Source organism: Diuraphis noxia, unplaced genomic scaffold (genome assembly GCF_037042655.1).
Source record: "Diuraphis noxia isolate RWA-SAM2 unplaced genomic scaffold, SU_Dnox_SAM2 contig0005, whole genome shotgun sequence".
Taxonomy (NCBI): Eukaryota; Metazoa; Arthropoda; class Insecta; order Hemiptera; family Aphididae; genus Diuraphis; species Diuraphis noxia.
The window spans coordinates 48,551,857-48,577,377 of record NW_028301715.1 but is presented as its reverse complement, the minus strand read 5'-3'; the positions used below and the strand labels follow the sequence as shown (position 1 = coordinate 48,577,377).

The 25,521-nt window shown below is 27.9% G+C and overlaps 1 protein-coding gene across 1 annotated transcript in view; it reads right to left on the bottom strand.

The window, feature by feature from the left end:
* The window catches only part of LOC107173390 (uncharacterized), a 136,538-nt gene that overhangs the window by 102,535 nt on the left and 8,482 nt on the right, over positions 1–25,521 (bottom strand). Inside the window, exon 2 of the mRNA XM_015523911.2 lies at positions 23,495–23,756. Coding sequence (XP_015379397.1) covers positions 23,495–23,603 — 109 coding nt within the window. The 5' untranslated portion in view covers positions 23,604–23,756. The remainder of the gene's footprint in view (positions 1–23,494; positions 23,757–25,521) is intronic.

Here is a 25,521-nt window from a genome sequence, read left to right as displayed (position 1 = left end):
TATATACGCAGTTTTATACCATCGTATAACCAATTGCTTGCTACTTAGGTATATCAAAATATTATGACTGCTGACAGCAGTTTGCTGTACAGTAGTTTATTATAATTTTATAATATAGGTTCGTATAATACCTACTATATAACAACATTACGTGGTGCTGGGTGGTAACTGGTAACCAATAAATACTAATTCTGGCGTAATGCGTGCGTATATTTTCCTTGTTACATTATGAGTAATTAGATTTAAAATTTGATTACTTTTCATAAAACTATACAACTTCAGTTATAAAGTACATGTCATATTATTTGTAATGAATAGTTACATATTGAATTATAATATTATAATAATATATTATTGAATTACGCAGTTTTAGTAAATTCATAAAATATTTATGTTTTATTGATTGGCATACAAATAGATAGGTTGGAATACACTTGTGATAACATCTTATATATTTTGATTTTAATATCTCGTATATTTAAGTATTTAATAGTCCCTAAAAATAAAAGATTTCGATGGATGAACTTTTTGGAGTCAATATTCCAAACGAAATGTTGATTGTTAAATGCGTGATGTTTTAACATTCTAGCCACGTATATTATATATATGTATATATAATAATTATATATATGTATATATAATAATTATATATATTATATACGCTTTAAAATGTAAATACCATTAATATCATAATTAAATTTTAAGTAACGCGTTATTTATGTACTTTATACTAAATTATAACTTTTCATGCACAACTTATTATGCATAATGTGATATAAAAAAGAAAAAGTAACGTCAGTTATTTTCTTATTTGATACTACTTTACAAATAACTTGACCTACATACAGGTACCTTAAAACCTTTTAAAAGTCATTTCCCCAACACGTCGTGCACTTTATTCTGTCTATCGTCGCTACATCATGTACAATATAATGGAAATTTCTTATAGGTACCTAAATCATAATGTATATGATTGAGTATTTTAATTGTACTATATAGTAGTAGCAGGCAAACGAAAAATATATGACCTGTGTGATCCTATAGTCATTCACATCGCATATATAAAATCTGCATGGTACCTACTCCTAAATTACAATGTGATTTGTAAACCCATATACCTATATATAATTTAAGTGCGTCGTACCCATAAACCGTATTTCCGCATGTAACCTTTTGTTCTGCACTCGGTAAATTATGTCATATACGTAGATACACAAACTTGCGGAATATGTACGTCAAAATTATTCCCTATATATATATATATATATATATATATTATATATACCTAGTACTATACGTATTTTTTTAATTTAAAAATTCAGATTATTTCGTGCCTAAATACACGGTTGAATAATAATATAACTAAACGAATTTAAAAAATGGTACCTATCTAACTATTGGTACCTATAGATAAGAGATTTGTTAAACAATAAACTATTTGTTTAGTGTTGCAAAGTACCTACCTAATATGATGCAATATTGTTATTAAGTTATTGATACATTTGTTGCATTTATATTATATTATCCGTACCTACCGTCTAATTACTAATTAGTAATTATAATATAAAAATAGCTAAATAAATCGAAAGAAAAATGTTTTCAATAGATATAGTAATAATTATATTTATTGAAGCATAATTTCTTCGAATGTATGCAGGTATATACAACTCATAAAAAATACAGTCAATATTATTGTCAAGATTGTTTCATTGCAGGAAATATCAGATTTTATATTAATCTCATAGAAAGAAAACATCTAAACACGTACTTAATTTCTCAAGAAATTTAAAATATACATTTTTATTTTGTAAACACATGTTGACTCATAGTAAAATAGTTGCAGCTGTACATAATATATCTACTGCAGATACCTGCCTTCAGATAACTTACCTTCCTCCTGACGTGGTTATCAAAAAAATAAAAAAATAGTAAACATTTATTGAATTTGTACGTTTGATGTTAAAAACGTTTAATATTAGAAAAAATTATATTTCTAGTTCCTGCTGCATGTTTTAACCACTCTCTTGTTCAAAATAAACATTTTAAGACTTACACTGTTTAAACATCAAGGATTCATATCGTCTTAGAAAATAACATTTCCAATAAAAACTAGTTATTTTTATATTCCCACCTAATTTTCCGTTTAAAATGTTTAAAAAAAATAAATAATTACTGCATACATTAATAATATGACAAGCGTAGTATAGAGTTATGTATTTTTATTGATTTCTAGATTATCCAAAAATCGAGTGATATAATTATAACTCAGCACATAATCAAACTTAATATTTTCATAGTGAATTATTAAGATCGTTTTGTTTCTATATATTCCAAAACACCAAAATAACGTACGTGCTTACGTAACTTTTTTTGATGATTGTATAATTGTTTTATTATTATTATTATTATTTTTATTAAAGTTGAAGCCTCCATAATACGACCACTATAATTATTATATTTACACAATACTTTTTACATTTTTACGTATAAAAGTTTTCTAAATAATAAATCACGATTTAAATACAAATAATGTGTATAAATGGAAAAATCTGTATTTATTAGTAGGTTTCTTATCAAATACTACGTTTGATACAGGTATGCAATGTTAAATTGTTGTAAAGGGCTGTGCCCGTAAATATATATAAATAAATAATAATACATATTTTTATAGTTAATGTATCTGAATATATAGTTTTAAAGAAATAACTAAATAAAAATATATTGGGACCTGGTACATTGTTTTAGAATCAATGAGCAAGAAACTGAAGAAAATTTGAATTCAAACTTCAACTTCTAACTTGAAAAGTTTTACGAGGTAAATGCGAGCAATGAAATTACAAATTTCAACATAAAAGTATGATTATTAATGTAAAACATTTATAATTTAAATTATTAGACTTTTTTTCGTTCTTCAAAAGACCATACATTGTTCAATAAATTAACCCCGAAACGGTTTTCAGCTATAAATGTTGTTATATTTTCATAATATATTATAGTTATTAAGTAAGTACGTTGTATGTTGTTAATCATTTAAAAAATAATAATTTACTCAGCATATATAAATATTACACCTACGATACATTTATTTGTAAAATAATCCCACAATTTTATTGAACTACAAACCCCAAATTTATATTTACTATTTGAATATCTAGTCAACAAGGTTATAAACAATCTTGACCACTTGCATTAAATATTACTATTTGTTTTTTCCTTGTAAATTATAATAGATATAATATATTAAATGTAAACATAATTATACAATATATAAATTATATTTTTTAATTTATGATAAACTATTCAATTACATTTTAGTTAATAATACTGTAGGCACACTACTTAAGTATTAATTAATACTTAAAATGGAATAATATTTGTGAATTAAATTATATGTAATACTATAACGTTTAAACAACTTTAAATATGAAAAAAAGTCCATTGTATTGCGTATGTTATTTTATTATTTTAGCAAGAGACTCAAGAGATTTTAGAACAGTAGTTTTTTCAGTTTTTTGTGAAGTTTACGAAAACAATTTTGAGGAAACTGTATTAAAATTACAATTATTCAAGCTCATAAATTATTGTCCAATATTACTTTAATAAAGTATCTTAAAGTATTATTATTTTTTAATTTTTTTATCAAGATTAAAATTTCTCAGCATTTTACATGCTACTACAAGTATTAATAATTTTTACATAATTATGATGTTATTATAACCAAATTCTGAACCACAAAATATAACCCTCATATCATTTTTGAAAAAATGCATTGCATTTATAATCATTAATCATGTATACATATGTAGGCAATATGTTTAAATGTATATTGTACAATACATACTACATACATAATATACATATCCCAAAAGGCCCATTAGGTATTTACATGTAATGTTGTTGTTGAAATATATACGCTGTATAATAGGGAGATAACCTTCGAAATATGAGATAAATGTATTGTTTTAAATTCAAAGAGAAATAAGGGAGCTATTGGTGTTACAATAACAAGTTATTAATATTCTTCGGAATATACTTTTAGGTAGGTACAAAAAACTATTAAAGTTTTAGGTCATAGGATATACAGCGAATCGAATATTTAACACATCGATGTTATGGTACTTGGCGGGTCTGTTAAATTATTCAATTTTTTTTATAAAAGTTGTGAATGCTTTCTGAAAGCAGTTAAATCATTAATAGATTTAGGTATATTTCTTTAATTAGAACACTTTCAAATCAAAAATAATAATGCATCGCTATCCTGCATCGTGAAGACTAGAGACGAGCAGTGCGACAATGGTTGAAATAGGTATCATTGTTTAAACAGAATATTTTTAAAATTTAAAATTACAAGCTGTTAGACGATAAGAGAATTTTGACAACACGCTATACTTTAATAATAAAAATTATAATAATTTATTGTTGAAGTAGTAGGTATAATATGACCCTTATCTGCCGAGTCACTAAAAACTATTACATGAACATGATTGCAGTTGTGTCTATACAATATATATTGAGGATAAAAATGTTCAAGCCTTTACACATTAGAAGGTACTAGATGAAAACGATTAAAAATATTCGCAATAATTTGTTATATTATAAACTATTATTGTAATAATACGCCATACATTTTTACGACCCTATACCTACCTACTACAGACCACATAATGTCACAACTCGATATTAACTAACATATAGATTTATCTATATCACTATAGAATATAAACAAAAATAGGAGATTCATGATTATTTTTTTTGTTAAAATACTTCAAATTTATTCAAGAACCGTTGAACAGTTTTAAATTATGCTGTGTTCATATTATTGTTTCGTAACGCTGAAATGACGTCAATAAAGAATTTATATTTTTTCCTTTTATTAAATTATTGATGCATATGTTTCTCTGTGGTAATTTTCTTATATAAATAAAATGAGTAATGACATATCACATTTCATATAAAAATATTATTTCAAATTATTTTATTTTCTAGTGAAACTAAATAAAACCGATAGGTTAGGTTAGGTTAGGTACCTACCTACGATTATATCTGAATAAAAAAAAACTTTAAAAAGTAATTATTTAGTTAAATAATATTAATGGCTATTAAAAGACTAATACTAATACTAATATAAACCTATGGTTATGTAGTATGTACAATGTACATGACACATATAGATGGGTATACAATTTTTTTTTTTTGACACGTATTTTGTAAATTATTTTAATATACAGTTATTAGTTACCACATTAAGATAAAGTTAAGACATATTGTATACAGCCACTGTAATTCATTGACACATACATCCCTATTTTGAATTACATATTATAGCCATTGCATTAATAACAACCAGACTACACTCACCGGACTCATACAACTACTGAATACGTTTTATTTTAATATAACATAATATATAAGAGTTAAATAAATAAATATATAACGATTTTTATAGAATTTATCGAAAACATATTGCTAAAATTATTGCACTTACACGAGTCACGGCAAGATTTGTAAAGACAACTTTTTGCAGATAACAAATATGTAAAAATGAATATAAAATATAGTACGATTTGATACACAAACAATTTAAAGTTTATGACGTGACGTTATATATATATATGCGATATACGAACTGTTTTGTTTTCTGACAAAAAGTGTGAACGGCAATCAACGCTTGTCGTCGTATATAATATGTTTCTACACACATGTTGACATAATATTATTTTAAACACAAATACGAGCTGCAGTAATAACATTTTAAAACGATGGCAGTGCATGTATATATGAGTACCTAAATGCGTAATGATATCATTGTCACCAACACGATAATCGTATGTAATATATATTTCATAATAATGTTATTAAATCATCTCGCATTAATTATCTCGAGAAAAGTAAGTGACAGTGCCAGCCGAAAGTCATCACACTGTTTTGTAACATCTGCGCGTGCGATGTTATCGTACACGATATCTATACGTTCGATTCGAACACTCTTTTCTCGACGTCACCCCCGCGCGCGAAATAATTTGGCGGATGTAATGTATAAAGGTAAACATTTTTCACAAAGTGGGTTACCGTGTATTATCGGGTAAAAGTGCTTTTACGATACGCCCACAATGACGCCTGCCGTTAGCCTTTTATACAAACCGCACGGTCGATATGCGTCTAATGTATACATATATATTTTTAAAAAAGAGTAAAAAGCGTATACATAGTAAACGGACGCACACACACAATAAATATACACACATATTTATATCTTATACATGTATAATGTATATAATATTGTATATATTATATATCTATACACCTGTTAAAAGCCAAAAGGTTAAAGGCTTTATACCGATGAAACGACCCTGGGGGAGGGGGACAACGCTCCAATTCCCCAAAGCTGCAGTATGTATTATAATTCATGTGCCGAAGTCTCCAGCAGTATATAATATAGTATCCTCATTACGCAGCTTGGTATATAGGTTATATATGTTATAAATTGTAAGCGGTGACAAACAATCTTTTGCCGCCGCACGTCTTTAGACTTTAGGTACCTATACATATACACGGCTATACATACATTATATGATTATAAATTTATAATATATCATACGGAAAAAGTTTTTCCCGACGGCTGCGGTGACTGTTTATACAATTTATACCTATACAGACAGGTAGGTACGTATATTAGCGGACCGCGGCGGTAAACTACTAGATTAACGACCGACAAACTCGCAGACAGGCAGTGACAAAAAGGTATTCTTTAAATTTTAAATGATGGATATTGTTAAGCTAGCTATTTAATATATATATACACATAACGTATATGACGGCTTCCCGCGAGACTCTATTTAAATTATTATTATTATTATTTTTTTTTTTTGTAAAGTTTAGCTATACCGTTAAACAAAATGACCACGGCTACTAACAGCATGGATTTATTTTTAAACACTCATGATTTTAATATATTATTTCACATTACTAGCACGGAGGGATAGTATATATATAAAATTATTATTTTATAATATTGTATATCGTCTATTGTATTATCTATTATAATAGATTTCAAAATCAGGATCTGCAGAAAAATTACTTAAATATATTCAATAATACATTCATCATTATCTGGGGTTTATATGACATAATATAATATATGCCTATTGTGTACATTTTGTGTGTGCTCACTACTGCTTAGAGACTGTTGCGATTATAGTGGCTGCGCAGCTGCGTCATTTATAAAGATGACATTTTGGCGCTAAGCGCGCATAACACTTCATTTTACGCCACCCCCACCCTAAAACTCGGTCATTTCACCATAAACATCGTTATCGGGTACATTAAAATGACCACTTTAGATACTATAGACGTGGCATATTAACGTAGTTCTATGTGAACAATACGGAAGTGATGAAATGCACAATTATATTATTATAGAAACGTCATACCTATTAAACTAAACGATGCAAAACGCGATTGTCTTACCACGATATTTTATGCTAGATCTTTATAGTTATAGTTACATATAATAAAACTATTTTACCTGGTGATTCTTTTTTTCAACTTTTTATCTGGAACAACTACGTTTTTGTATGGGGAAAACACAATTTTGTTTTTACTGAGAGACTTGCGCCGAAGATGTGATGATGTTTTACACGATAAATCAAAGGACGTTTTCGATTTAATTTGTCCGAGCGAGCATTTAGTCAGAGTTTCGTCGCATTGCACTTTAAGTCTATAAAAATCGTACATTTGACCGTTACCGGAACAGGATTTTATCGAGAATCGGACGACATGAGACGGACGCGGAGGGTACCTCTATATATGGCCGAATACAACCAATTTCTCGTGATATGGAAAACATCGCGGTTACCGCCGCTCGCGAATACCGTGCAGTTTCTTTTGTTCGCAAAAGACAGATCTGCAAGTGGCCACATGTTAAAGGTCCGAAATGTGTTCATGGCTAAATAAATGTCTATTTAGCAAGCATGGACGTAATGGTGACGGATTAAAATATTACACAAAGGCGTAAGTAAACGCGAAAACGTGATTGGTGTTTGCTGCTGCTGAGATCGAAATTCGCGGCCGGAATGTTATCGCACTGCAATGCAAGTCTATAAAAATCGTACACTTGACCGCTACGGGAAAACGGTCTAATCAAGAAACGGACGACACGAGACGGACGCGGAGGGTACTTATATTATGGCCCGACACGACCAATGTTTCTCGTGACAGATGGATGGAAAACATCGCGGTTACCGAAGCTCGCGAATACCGTGGTATGCACGCGCGGGTATACGCTTTGTTCTACCGCGCGCGGTTTCTTTTGTCCGCCAAAGACAGATCAAGCATATAATGGCATGTTAAAAGCCCGACACGGAATCATGGCTAAATAAATGTCTACTTAGCCATGAACGGAATGGCGACGAATTATGTTATACAAAGGCGTAAGTACGCCTAACCTAACCTAACCTTACCAAAAAATGTGATCGGTGGTTGCTGCTGCAGAGATCGAAATTTGCGGCCGGAATGTTGTCGCACTGCACTGATCATATCGGTCTATAGATATATGCGAGCGTTATAATATTGTCATTCGCGTCGTGTCTCCTGCGACGTTATTTAAAATGTCTGGTGGAATAAATTATGACTATCAATACTATCATAATATCAATCTTATTTTACATCCGACGTGTATATATTTTATTTTATTCGTCCTCGTTTAGAAATCGTCTTCAAGTCGCCAAGTCCCGCACAAAACAAGTCATTTAAGTATAGGTACAACGGAAATGTTCGCGGTCATTTTCATAACTTCCAACGGTAAGTTTAAGTTGAAATATCTATTTATTTATTTATTGTGGATTAAAATAATTACAACAACAATACGGTCAGAACTTACATGGAATTTTCGTTCGACTATTTTCAAGTCGATATTATGTCACTGGACTTTTTTACCGCTATCACCGGGGATGCTAATGTTGACTGACAAATTATTATAATACGTTATCAATACTTTTTTGTAAGAAAAATGTAAAAAAATCGATTAATATTGACTAAATAATTTTACAAAAGTATATACAAACTTACAATTCCGTATAGAATTAATAATATAATATATAATACTTAGTAAGAATATTAATATATAATATAAAATAATATTATCTTCACATACGGTCTAGGACGTAATAATAATTGGTAGGTATGTTTATTTTTTTACACCTATATGGGGCGATGATGCGTTGTACGCATATATATTATATAAATATATTGCGGCGTATCCGAGTTCAAGGACGCGCGCGCACACACACACCCATCCGAGACATTGTTTGCGCTCGCAGCCGACGAACGATTTTCGGATGGAGGTTACGGCGGCGCGCGGCGGTATAAACGGCGAGCCCCTCGCGCGCGCGGTCACTGCCGGTGATGCCGGAGCACCCACCTGCACCGGTGCGTCTTCCTCCGCCGCACCACCGATGATGATGGTTGTGCGAATATCACCAAGTCATCGACATGCGTATAGCATTGTTGTGATACTATATATATATAATAATATTATTGTTATAATAACAATATTAAACTCGTTGTGGGTACCTATACCTCATCACCGCCGTCACAGTCACGCGATATAAATTGCGTAGCTGAACCTAACGCCCCGCGGGCCGTGTGCTCGCATGACTCGTTGTGACGTCAAAGCCTCCTTCCACCCGTGCCGATTTGCCGACAACGTGCCGGCCACTCGTGGCGAGCGGGGTTGCATGACTGTGGTGGTCGGACCGTGTGTGCCGGGGAATGGAAATCGGGCGCCGATGGAACGGACGACGCGCGCGTGCGAAATGAATTTTATGCTTTCATGCTGCAGAGCGCGCGAATCAAACCGGTGGCCGCGGCGGCGGCTTCCGGGGCGTGGAGGGAGCGGTGCTTCGGGCCCATTCGCAGAAAGCGACCGGGCCCCGCGCCGACTAACTGTATATATTGCTTTTTTTTTCGCCACGCGATTCCCGGTCCCCGACCCACCGCCGCCCGTGTACAAGCACTACAAGCATACATGCAGACTCCAACGCAATTTTCTTAAGGCGTAGTATGCCCAAGTAACAACAGTTGTTGTAGACGGCCAACTCGTTTTCTGTTATAAAAAAAAACATATCTAGCAAAGTTTTTCGTTTCTACCCGTTATTATAATACAGCGACAGCCGCGATCAACATTACTTTTCTTTTTTATCCATCGCAACCGTTTTTGTTTACAAAACAACGTTTTTAAATAATTATTGTTCGTCGTGAAATTTAAAGCCCGTCCAGAGTGTAAAAATATAATATGTGTAGAATAATTTAGTCGATGTCATTTGGGATAGATAATTGTAGAATTTGACCTATTTCTCAAGTGTCGAATGCGTCGATGGACCAATATTTGTTTAGATGTGTACCTAATGATGTGCTTTTTTACGATGGTTATAATTTATTTACGTGCCTAATACGTTTTGTATGAAATGTTAGTGTTCTAAACTGCAGTCGTTTAAGCATTGATTTTTTTTTTCTATTATTTAGGTATATTTTTACTATTAGGTTATAGATAGGTTCCTATTAATAAATGTTTGAAATTACGAAATTGTTACAGTGAATGTTAGATTAGTAAAAAAGGAGTGTATCAAATATTTGATATTGTCTTAATTTGATATCAATTACACTTGAAAATAGTTGAATATTAATCTAAAGTAAATATTTTGTAAGTTATTATTTATTTATTTATTAGAATTGTTACCATTTAACTTTTCAATAACAAAATATTTACAATTACAATTAGTATATATTATAAAAATAAGTAAATTTTAAATTATTACTAGAAAGATTAAAGTTTGTCTATGTATACATAAAATTATGAGTTTTTATTTACTTGGATATCATTTTTATAACAGGAACATTATTTTCTAAAATTAGTCTGACTTAGTGGTTGGTCAAATTACTCCTGAGCACTGTGTTAACGAACTCGAATAGAGTTGTTCTTACAAACGAGGTCAATAGTATGTCAATGGTTCCCTTAATCAATCCACTAATAAGACTAATCAACTGGAGATCTATAATGACGAGTGTTCTGATAAATATGAATAGTATATATTAAATAAAAATATAGGTACCTAATAAATAATGAATATATGTATAGGTATAGAAAAAATTCAAATCAATCTATTAAGTATTTTGTTTAGTATTGTTTTTATGTATTTACCAAATAAAGTATACCTATCAATGTTTATTTTAACACGTTATATTTTTTTTTTTTATTAAACGAAATATACCCTCGTCGACATAGGTCATTGGGTTACAAAATTTTAGTTACGTTAGGTTGAGATTACATTGACAACTAATACGTTATAATATATTATATAGTAATTGTTCAAAACAATAATATATTTTTACGTGGACATATGTTATAAATTGTTTTATTTAAAATTTAAATGTAGTATAATAGAGTATAGTCTAAGTTATAAAGTAAATTAAAATAAACTTGTTTTTTTTTTTTTTAATTATTATTAATTCTTTCGTTAAGAAAACATCCTGTGTGCGACCCTGAGTTCAAAGTAATTACACGACAAAAACAATGTAAATTATATTAAAATATATTCAAAAAAAAAGTAAGAAATGCATAAAAATAAGTATAATAAATAATAAATAAAATTATAGTATTAATGTAAATATAATAATAAATATTACTGATAAATTTATTGGTATTGTAATCAATTATTAGTTATTATGCTGCTTATATTTAAATTTGTCTTTTTCATTGTTATAGATTAGTGTTTAGATAGAGTCGTGAAATTATGAACGTTGTTACTATAGTTCATAGTTAACTTTAATAAATTAAAATGTACTAGAAAATAATAAAAAGTATTTATTGTTAGAATAGGTCGAAGTCACTACTCACTACTCAATACTCGCTGACAACAAAAAATAAAAAATAACATAAGCATATTTATTATTTACTCTCTATTATAAAATGTTGTTTCTAATTATTACAACATTATTATTATGCTTATACAATTCATAAATATTTCTGTTCAAATGTATAGTGCTTAAAAAACTATGTAAATATATCAATTTAAATCTCAATAATTCGATACTTTTCAAAATTTCAAAAATTCAAAAAATTTTTGTTTGTTTTGAAAATCGAGTATAAAATCAAATAACAATAAAATATGATATAGATTATAGATATGTCATTCCCTATTCCTAACCTATCTATAAGCTATATTCAATGGATTGATAGAGTTTTAAGACCTAAATGTATATCGATTTCAAAATATATCTCAAAACTAGAAAAATTTAAGCTTTGAATAAAAATTTGCTCTGAACATTTCACTGTTTTTTTTTTTTGCATTTATCTTTAACATATTTATAAATTTGTTAAGTAGCGTCTGCAATAATTATGAGTATAATTAATAGAAAATAATTTAAACATTTTTACACATTAAATTCTAGTTCGCCATTAATTAAAATCTGTCTTCGATTTCTGTTGATTTTGGCACATATGTATAAACACAATAACATATTCATGCATATTATTAATATTATTACTAGTTTAATCTTACCAAACGTTTCTTAGTATGATATAAATTATTAAATATAAATATAATTTATATATATATATATCATGTTTATATTTAGGGAATTAAGAGAACTTTGATAACGCTGTTGTGCATTTTGGTATTAATATTAATTCTATAGTTTTTTTTTAAGCTGAATGTCATATTAATATCTAATATTCATCAGTTTATAATTTATTGTTTTTAAATGAGTGATTTTACTATTCTAATAAGTTTAGGTTTTCTAAATAAAACCTTACGTAAATCTATAGAAACCATTGTATTTTCAATGCTTTAAAGTTTAAATATCTGTTCAGTTATTATTAATTTATGATTAATGAATTATTAGACATTTAACAAATAGTGAACATTTTAATAAAAACAACATCTGTAACTCGAAACAATAATAACTTTGGTACAGTTTTTGAATTCAAATAGTGTACTCGTACAAATATACATATGTAGGTATAATTAGCCAGTAATAAATACCAGTATAATTAACAATTAAAATCATTAACAGTCCGAACATTATTTGTCCACATTGCGTGTATCACTTTTAGCCTTGAGCGGTCTTTTTCGCCAACAAATAAACCATTGTTTCCTATTTTTTTCATTTTTTTGCTAAAAAACAAATAATAGGCAAATAAAATAATACATGTTTTTCGTGACTCAGGAAACGATGCAAATAGTCGTTCCAGACATTGCGCATCGGCTGTTATTCAAGGTAAATGTCAGATTTCGCAATTTCAATTTTTTTTTTTTAAATTATTAATTTAAAAAAAAAAATCCTCCACCTTTTTAGCAGTGAAAGTTAACAATAAGTTAGTTATGTTTAGTTGATAGGAAATAAGATAAATTTATACTTAAGCTTAGACAAATAGGAAAATTATAGACAGTGTTCGAAAATTAGAAAATACGTACCAATAATAACTTGAGTGTTTTTTGGTTGTTTTTCTATACTGTATAACTTTTAGATATGAAAAAATAATATTTATAATAATCAGTTTAATGTTCACGCTAAAGTGGACGAAGTTAAGCGAGTACTTAAGACTCAGTTATAACTTTATTCATTCCAAACATACCTTTTATCATTTAATTTCTAGGAAATGGGTATTAAATCATTTCTATATATTATGTTCATAGGATTTTCAATTTTTTTTAATGTCGACATGCTTATAATATTATATTCAATTAATATTTTGAAGCAAAATATAATTAAAGCAACATAAAAAAAATGTGAATGTACAAACTATATCAAACATTGATTAAAGTATAAATATATATACGATTTTAAATAGGTATATTTAAAATTTCATATAGTTACCTACGTGAAACGATGTTGATAGTTTTAAAAATATTCATATGAATATGCTATATATATTATAATATACTATTAAATATATATAGAATTAAAAAAAAATCTACTACATTCGTATTATTTAATACATTTAATATGTAGCTAATGCATTTTTCCATGTAAATATTTACAATCGGTTTATAACACATTACAGACTATACAACGTTAACAAGTTTTAATAAAACTGCAGAAAAAATTAATATTAATGCAGCCTTAACAATAATACAATTGTATATAAATATTTTTTACATGTAAAAAAATATTCTGACTTACTACTTAGTACTTATTATAACATTAATTTATACTGTTTTTGTTATCGGCCTCGTTTTTATTGTGACATAAGATTTTACTAATTTTCAATCATAAAATATTCGTACTAACATATCTACGTACATATTCGCAAAAAATATACTTATTCAATTATAATACACTTAATTCATAAAACTAACAAAGGATTTAAATTACATTTGTATAAATTTAAAATAACTTCCACACAGGTAAAAACATGTATGAATGATAAATAATAATGAATTGATTGTGTGTATCCACTATCCACCGTCTTGTTTGATACGCCTTAACTATACCATTATTTTTAATTTAAATGGTAAAATGGTTATATATTATTCAACACGCCTAGTGAAAATTAATATTTTTGTCATTAATACATAATAAATAATAATACATATTCAATGATATATCCATTTATTAAAAAAAAAGAAAATTTAACCTTGTAAGAAAGTAAGAATATATATTTAAAAATATACAAATGACTCAAATGAGTATCCGTGTAAACTTTTTTTGTAGATACTGATATATTTGACCTTACACGCATTTCAAGATTAAGCATAAATAATATTATATTTTTCAAATTCAACTTCCTTAACAAAAAAAAGTGCATATAGAAAAGCAAAAAAACTCTGAAATTTTCAGATAAGATCATCAATATTATCAAAATTAAAAACTATATTCGTGGTTATAACTTAACAACATTTCATATACATTAATTAATTAATTAATTCTATGCTCAATGTTCATTTTATACTTTCAATCCCATTGATACTCAAATAGTCAAATACAACACAAAAAAACTAATTAAATGTTACATATTCGAAACTCATTACAATATTAAATACTTCATTTATATTCATACATAATAACATTTCAACCATTTAAGCAGTTTCCAAAAATACATAAAATACAAACATAACAAGTGAAAAAATATCTAATTGTTAATTTGTTCATTAATAATAAATGCACTGAATGTAGGTCATATAATTTATCACTTATTCTATTTGAAGTTATTATTTTTATTGTGGTTTTTATAATTATTGTTATACATAATATTATATTGTATTAATTAAGGAACAATGCATTCAAATTTTAAAACACCTAATAGAATGTTAAGTAAATGTTTTGATTATTTTTTTTTTTAATTAACTTATCATAATATTGTCTTTATAAGTAATAGCTACATAACCTAACCTAACCTTAATGTTTAACACATTAAATTAATAAGTTGTAAAATTACTTTACAGGCTAATGGCCCTTGTTATCGAAACCTCAACACCCCCCCCCCCCCTAAAAAAAAAAAAAAAAAAATTCTATGATTTATCTAAACTATATAATATTGTATTTATTAGCAGAATGTAGTGTTTTATCGATAAGATTAAAAGTTTTATCAATTATTCATCTCTATGAAATTGTTTTATAAATAAATTATTTACATTATTTTATAGGAATAGAACTATAAAAAGTATAGTTATAGTTATGAATAGTATAGTTATAATTATTTGATGCTCTTTTTTTTTTATCACACGATATAATGAAGAAAAAAATTAAATATATTTTAAGTGATCTAATAACAATTGTACCTTTTAAGATTGTATTGTAATTTATATAATAAATTTGTAACTTTTATATAATTTGTTTTGTTTTTATTCGTCATTTAAAACATTTATTAAAATTGTAAAAATAACAGTTGATTAGATCTGGAAGGAGAGAGGGTAATTAACCATTTAAAACTATGCGGTATCTATAATTTTATATCTTTCAAGTAGTTTATTCCTTTTACTGGTGACTGCACAGGTACTTTAGTAGGATTCCATTTCTAAATCAAGTTTAGCAACTAGTGGATTGTGAAGCTTTTAGAAACGCGTGTGGAATTTACTGTAAGTATTGAAGCGATCTCCATGATTTTATAGAATATACTAAAAATATAATAGCCTAACCTAACTAATATACTAAATTCATGACGGTTGGGTTACATATTATCATGTATAATGATGGACGGCGGTAGTTGGGAGTTTTGATTAAAATTTCAAGTTTTCAGTTGTAAATATGCTTCAAACACTAGTGAATGAATCGAAGTAAAAAAGTCCTTAATATTCTGCGGTTTTATGTTTTTATTTTTGTCTGTTTCTGCTAATTAATTTTAAAATAACAAGTGCCTTATTATTTATTAGTTATAGCATAATAGTTGCTTACTCGTATATTCAGCTTGTCACAAAATTTAAAAAGTTACTACTATCTACTACAAAAAATTTCAAGTAGGTTCATATATGCAGTTATAATTAAATTCTTTAATAATATTTAAATATTTGAACTGTATGTATTAGTGGCATGTTACGATTTAACCAAAAATATTAAATTTGTATTCTAATCTATATCAGACGCTGTATACATATTTTGCAATAAATTATAATAATAGATAATCCTAAAGTTGGTAATTTTTTAAAAATTGTGCGTACAAAACTAAATACAACTGTATTATTTTCAAACGTGTTTTCTTAATAAATTCATAATTATCATTACAATGAATGAATTGAAGTATCATTATCTACTTATATATTTAAAATAAATAAAAGACATTGATTATAGTAATAATATGTTATTTTATTGTTATAATTCTGAATTATAACTTGTGCGAGTATGCGTTATCCTTGAATTATTTATTCTGTAAGTTTATAAAACCATTGGGATTTTGCACAAAACCGCAAGTTGATTGTATTTAATAAATGGTTCATAGATATTAAATGCAAAAAGGATATTTTGTGAAATCAACAGATTATCATATTTTTAGACCATTCAAAATTTGTTTTTTTTTTTTATCAACATAACATGTGTCATAGATCTATTATATTATAGTATATGATTTTTTTCCACTCAAGACTTGTCAATGTAAATTGGTTTAATTTGCATGACCCTAGACAGTGCATAAATATATCTAACCTATACATTTATTTATTTTATTAGATCAAATCCGTCTAATTGAATAATGATCGTATGGAATAAAAACAAACAGTTTTTAAAATAATCTATTTAAGATTATGTATGTCATCTTTAATAGTGGGCCTGTTGGTCTGTTATTGCTTATATTTATTTTAAGCATGTTTCCAAATACAATATTATACAGTTAGTAAATACTGGAAAAAATACTCTCATGCGTTAAACAAAATGTTTAAAAAAATATGACTGAAAATCATATTAAACAAAACAAAAGGTAGTATTAAAATTTAAATTATAAACTAATATTTACTCATTATGTTAGCAAACTATATTTAAAAAAATGGTTCTTCTCCAAGCATGTTGAAACTTATTTTACGTAATATATAATAGGTGGTATATTATGTATGATGTAACAAAAGTGTATTAAAATATTATACTTTGTAAAAAATGTTGATATTATTTGAACAAGTAAAATTAAGAGTTAAAATGAAGAAGTGACATTCGACAATTTAATACTATCTAATGATAAGTAATACCTAACCAATTTGAAAATGTATTACAAAATATGACGTACCTACACATTACTTATAGAAGTTGTAATAGCAATAATTATTATTACAATACTAGGAAATGATACTTAACAAAAAATTGTATATGTATTATAAAAATAACATTGACATAAATTTAGTTCATCGACTGCAGTTCATCACCGATGATTATTATGATGATATATAGATAATAATTTAAATTGGAAACTTGACGAGAATAGATAATGTGACATTGGCAAAAAATATTTACAAATATCACAACAGTACATAATATATACTCGTGTCATGCCTATTGAACAAATCGAGGAGTTGATATAATTCGCAAACGTTATGAGTGTTATGACATAAATGTATACGTAGAACTTGAAGTGAATAAAATTCTAGAATTGATATAAACAAGTAGGTATACCTACCCTATTTAGAAGTTATATTATTTACTATAATATATTTGAATTAACAAAATAACAATATAATTAATTTTATAAAAAAATTTAATTTAAATAATAATAATATTTGATTAATTTGATTATAGTTATAACGTATAAACATATAATTCATAATATATATATATAAGTAGCAATGTAATTTTAGGTTAAATATTTATACTTAATGAAAAATTGTGTATATTATCAATTATTAGCCTATATCTAGTCTATCTACTCTTTATTACTAAATTATGAATTAATTTGATTTTAAATTAACGAATTATTATTAAATTTCAACCTTAAAGAAAACTTAAATATGCCAAACATTGTTATTTTTAGTTTTAATTGTTTAATCTTTAATATACCTACTTTTTAATTTAAGAGCCCTCGCAAAACAATAAATCGCTTTATGTAATAAATTCACGTGTACATGAGCACTTAATACAGTAAAAGAGTGATGTTAATTTTTTATCATAGTATTTATCAACGCAATACCCTTAAAATTACACCATGTGTTCAAGCAATATCTCACTTATATAGCTTATACTGCTTATAGATAATAAAATAATGAGCAAAATGACATGTATTCAAAATGACAATAGGTATTCATATGATAGTATATTTTATATAACATAATGTTAATCACTGTCGTCAAATCACATAGTTCCTATGTTTTCCATAGAGTTAATTGAATTTTTCACTGAGGGTGACAATTATTTGAAAGTACAAAACCCTGGACTACATTTTTAATCATTCAATGTGCGAATCGATGACATTAAACAATATAAATAATAATAATAAAAAAAGAAAAAGAAAAATCGTCTATTAAACATAGTTTCGATGACAAAACGTGACCGTATTAATGATAGTTATGTAAAGCTACGTAATTGATATTATATGCGAATTGTGAATTGAGAAGAAAACATTAATAATTGTCTACCACTGGTATTGGCAGGTTTCCATTCATCGTCATTATGCTAAAAAAAATACCAGGCAAACTTGTTTCATTTATGGATCCATAGACGTTTGCAATATTTATAATCAACAAAATATTATAACAATAAACATAAAATTTAAAATAATGTTACTCAGTCGTAAAACAATTTCTAGTTAACAACAATTAAAATAGTATATAATATATTATGTATTTTTTTTTCGGTATTGAATATGTTTCATATAAATACATTTACATGTATAGATACAATAATGTGGAGCAGAAATCTAAACGAGTTTCTTACATGTATTACCTTCTCTGACATATAACAGCAAAATATTTATTTTTAATCTAGTTCAAAACGTATTAAAATTATTATTGCAAAAGGGTCGAGCAATATATTTTACGACGACGCATCGTTTTTGTACATATTATTTCAATTAACTTCTATGTTATCTACTGATAAAATTAGACCAGAAACTTTATTCACGCAGCTCATCTCAAAATTAGTAGTTAATCATATCATTTTCAAATCACAGTGTATATCCCAATTAATAACAATAAATATGAAGGCAAATAAAAAAATAAAATCAAGCATTCGTTTTTAACAAAGACATAAATTTTTTTTAATAAACCTGAACTCCGGTTAGAATATTGCTTTTCGATTATAGGTAATTATTAAATACTAATTATCATTGGTTTTAAAAACAAAAGCGAACACACTGGCCCACCCAACTCAATATCACATTTTTTTAAACGATACAGTGTTAAAAATTAGTTCTAATATTATGTAGCCTTGGAGCTTATTATTTTAAATTTTAAATTAATATTGTGATAAATTTAAAATGTTAAAATTCTTCAATGAAACTGGTACAATTAATGTACATGACGTGTACGCGTATTATATTTAATCAGTTACACACATCTGAAATGTGAAACGTGAAATGTTTAATAGTATCTATTATTATTTAGTGTTGGTATCTTATATGTTTATACATTGTATAATAATAATAATAATAGTGGGTAGTTATTATAGTCGGTCTGTTAACTATGTTATACGAACTGTAGTTAAAGTTGTTTCAAATTATAAAAGTTAACGATTATTAATGTGATAATGTTGGTAATGAATTGACCACAAACTATTTAAGCAGAAGTAGGAAGTAATGTTTTAGAAGTAGCGCATGTATTGAAAATAAATTTAAATACTCATCGATCATTTAAAATGTACACAATATATTGATATTTTGGCAAAAACAAACAAAAATAATAAATATAATTATATGTGTTATGACCATTGCATTATTGAGTAGACGGACAAGGTGATAATAATAATATCCGGTGTAGGCAATTTCGGGAAGATAGCCAATTTATATACATAGGATTTATTATGTCATATAGGTATAGATAAATGATTTACGTACTTACAATGATATTTTCTCAGCGTGATAGAAGTGTACAAAACTACAAAATACAATATTTAATAAAAAAAAATTTTACAGGGTATGCACATTATAATGAGGTGGAAGCATACTATCGTAGTTTCCGAATCAGCTATGATAACACATGAAAAAAATGTATATATTATGTTTTATGTATCAAATAAACACAATTTGTTTGGAAAATTATCAAATTAACTATATAGCCATTTACGGAGTTTTAAAATAATTAATAAATAATTTCGATACAATAATAATATATAATGATGTATAGAACCTAGCATTTCTATAACTTCTAAGCTTGGAAGATAAAATATAATTCTTGTTTTAGTAATAGAGTTTTTCGAATGGACGAAATTTGTTCATATACCATAAGAATGGTCAAGGTTCTTAAAATGTATTGGTATACATTGACTTATAAATAAACCGTGATAAACTCGAATCCACCTATATCGGCTATATTATATGGCATTTAAATTTTTTTATGATGGGGATTTATTGAATGATGAGATTTCCGTGTTCTGTAGGTATATACGAGTACATCACTAGAAAACGACCGAATACTTCGGGGTGCATTTCACGTGTAACACGAAAATGTTATAGTAATATGCTCAACGACATATACACACATAATATTATATGTACATGGTATAACAATCAATGTCTGTACACATTGTTAGCATGCAGCTTGAATTAATAATTTCATAATCTGACATTTTCGAGCACAGCGTGCGTTTGAAATATTTATACTGAAGAGCTTTTTCAGCTGTTGGGAAATATAATGGTAGTAGGTAATATACGAATTATACCTACACAGTATGTCGTTCATGGTCATCTGAATGATACTGAAACGGAGGGGCCGAAAACGCGGTGGAAGGGGAGTAAACTTTGCAGACCTATAGGTGGCATTCAAGGACGGGGAGTCGTGGGGACCAACAGTGAAAGTGCCTTTCGGAGACGCGCTGGCGCCCGCGGGCGCTTCCATACCAGATCACTGCTGCTGAGGCCATTTACCCACGGTGCCTCGGGTACTATCCTACACTCGTGTAAGTCTCACCACAATTTTGTTTTTTTCATGTGTGCCCTAGCTGCGTCGGTCTGACCCGTAACGCACCTTATAATACATAATTGTTTCTATTATCGGTATTACCTACCTATGTAATAGAATAAGTATACTACCTCGACCTGTTCCAGCTAGGAACAAATTTGATCGCCAAATTATGAATAACACGCGCAACGTTTTACAGAAATAATTAGTTTTAATATACTTTTCTTTTATAATTTTTTACGCCATTTAGTGCTTCTCAGAAACGAAAAAAGGTGTCAACAAATTGTTAACACCATACCTTAATCAATTGTAGCGATATTGTTTTATACTAAGGCACGTGTGATAACTACTGTTAAAAGGAAAACTGTAAAATATTTATTACATGCTTAAAAACGATTCTTATGGCAACATTTAGATCTAGATCTAGTCGAAAATAAAAATAATAATTCATTTAAAATTTACTTAAGTTTATTATTATTTCAATATTTTACATTCAAATTTAAAATTCCTAATATAACGTCTAGTATAATGTCTACTTATTACTATAATGTGATTTAATTAATTTAGGTAGGCATAGTTAAAGATATTATTATTTTTTAACCGTTTTTATTAACAGATATTGTATGAGTTAAATAAATGGTTTGAAATTGCCTTCGTTATTATTTTATTACCTACCTACTTAATAGTTAATGCGCATTACTTTTTGTGATTGACATTCTCCAAACCACAATAACATTGTTCGAGAATTTTATTTTTGCAGACACGTTTCTAATAATTTATGAATTATTCGTAGTAACGATTAAACATATGAGAAATGATTTGTAATTTCTAGTACTTAAATTAGGTATTCAAATTTTATTAATTTTTATTAATTTTCCGAGATTAAAACATGTTAGTTTAAGGTATTCAAAATTAAATTATTACTATACACATTAGTTTAATAAAATTACATTTTGTTACAACCCATTTTGTAGAATATTTCAGAATATTGCACATCTATATGATTTATTCTATTTTAATATTGATGCAAAACGATACCTAATTTAACATACACTTGAACAATGCAGTTCCCCTGTAAAGTAAACATTAAAACATACTACGGTTATTTACTTAATAAACCATATTTTGTATTACCTATCCAATAGTTACTGTTAAATTACATATAATATATTATAATGTTTCATTTGATATTGTAAAGTATATTGACTATATTGTATAATAATACATAATAGAATATATAAGTATTTGTCAACTAGCAAATTGAATAAAACCACAGAAACCAAGTTAATTAATGAACAAAGACACAAAGTAAATGTATTCGTTATTATTACTATTATTAATGATTATATTATATAGGTATATTTAAGTACCAGTAACTATTATATAATAAGGTAAAATTAATAAGAGAGGAAAATTATTATTGAAAGAAATTATTTTAAAACTAAATAGATTAAATTACTTGATTGAGTTAACCTAATGTAATGGAATGATTGTTATAATCTTGATAGTGCTGCAATACTTTAATGAATAACAGTTTATGCATCCTACGGTATTTCGAATGATACTAATATAAGATCATGCACAACAATTAAATTCTACATTTGAATACCTTCCTATAGCGTGTGGGCAATACATCATACCCGAGCTTATGCAGTAAATATAATGATGACGCATATTAAATTAAAAGTTGAGAAGCCCGACAACGACTTAAAATATAACCATTAATTAAAATCAACTCATTGACTTATAGCATCGGTAATTAAAAAATAATGATTCCATTGAGGCTCTCGTTATATTATATATTTTTAACTACGGGTTTTTGACGGTTTAATACGTTTGCAATTTTTCTCGGTTAATTAAAGCTAAAAATCAGGGTTACACGCAATTATACGCCGTATAAACTATATTAAAACTACCATTAATAATATTATGTTTTTTTATCTTATCAACTGATTAATCAAAATGTTTACCTGAGGAATGTTCATGGTGTTGCCGATCATCCTGTAGATGATGCTGTATCGGGTCCACGTGAATGTGGTGATGGTGCAACGTGCACTCGGCATCGGTGCAGTTAAGCATGACGTTCTTTCCCTCACTAGTAATATGATTGATATGATGCGTAATCTACGACTTAGACGTCCTCTATCCACACGATATTAAAGATTTCAGCCGACCGTTCTCCATATGCAAAAATCTCGGATATTTGATAGTCCGCGAGATCATCTATTTTATCTAGAACATATTATCACAACACACGTGATTAACGGATGAATACACGCACATGACTGAAGGAATAAATAATATTGTAAATCCTAATCCCTAATCTCGGGGGGAAAGCGTGATTATACACACACAGTCTTGTTTTACGTCGATAAACACTCTAAAATAGTCTAACGTGATAACAGTTTTATGATTTGTTTTATCGTAAACGTTTTACTATAGTATATATTAAACACACAAATCTCCACACGACACGGACATGTTTCAAACAACACTCATTTTCAACTAACAATGTGATATAGGTACAGCTCAATCTATACACACACCACACACACATACACACACACACACACACACACATATTCTTATCGTCGCCTATATGGCTATATGTGTCAAAAATTAAGTGTTCGAGGGTTAATTAGCTGTTATTTTCGATTACGCGTTTATCGCGTGATTTAATTACAATATTATCATATTTCACACAAATCGTTATTGTACATATTATAATACATAAATGCATAATAATATGTGTCATACAAACAATATTGTGCGGATGTTCAAAACACCGTCTATGAGTGGTATAATATTTGCACTTGACGACAAAATGTATGCATGTACAAAATAGCCAATTTAATAATTGCATCTATATATGCACCGACTGTAAAAATGTGAATCACGGATAATGATCGGTTACGGGTTCAATTGAAAATTGAAAATCATCATTTTTGGACGCGTGGGGGGGGACGTATCAGGTACTTTCTTTTTTCTTGTTTATCAAGCTCGAGTTTCCACCTACGGACGAACATTGCGAAAATAAAACGATAATTACTATGCGCGCTATAGGATCCCACGGATTGATCACAATGACTGTGCAGACCTCATTAGAGCCATAACGTTGTAACGGTTCGATATATTAATATCATATTGTAATGTATATTGTGTATGCAACACGATCGTCGAGATGTATTTTAATTGACACAGCAAATGCAATATAATTGTGGGGATACAGTTTCGTTCCGAGATTCGGCTTGTCGAAAAACGAAAACTGCAGACGGTATTGAAAAAAAAATTTCTCGTTCAACTCGCTTGCAATGTGAGGATAATACCCAATTTTTTTTATCATTTTATTTATAACATAGTTTATGATAAATGATTTAAGTACAATTTTACGCCATTACTGCCTACTATAGGAGTGTAAAGTGCATTTATATATGATGTGTATTATTGTAAGACTGCGTGACCTATTATATACTGCTGGTTATTGATGATGAATTTCATCGCAGCCATTCAATATACACTCTACGAGTTGCTTAAAAACTCGTCGAATGAAATTCAAAGTTTCCGGTTCTTGGATATAGGTATATTTCACTATATGGCACTATATATAACACACATAACGTATTATGTACTACCGCTATCGTTTTGTATATAGTTATCAAACGATTAATAGAAATTTCCAATTTCACTCATACACTAATTGCACCCTTTGCCTGTTAGAGGTTTTCATTTAAATTGGTTTATGACTAAAAGGTTTTACATCACCTTGTACATTTGTATATCGATATAAATTTTTTGTATGTATTTTTATTTGACACAAACAATCTATACAAATAATTAACACAATATAAGCTTATATTAAATGATAAGAGTAAATATAATGTGAGAAATGCGAATAAAATAGCCACCCATTAATGTTTCTTGAGTAGTGATTAATTTTGAATTGTTATTTATTATTATATTTTTTGAGATGCGTAAGATATTAAAGTTTTGGAAAACT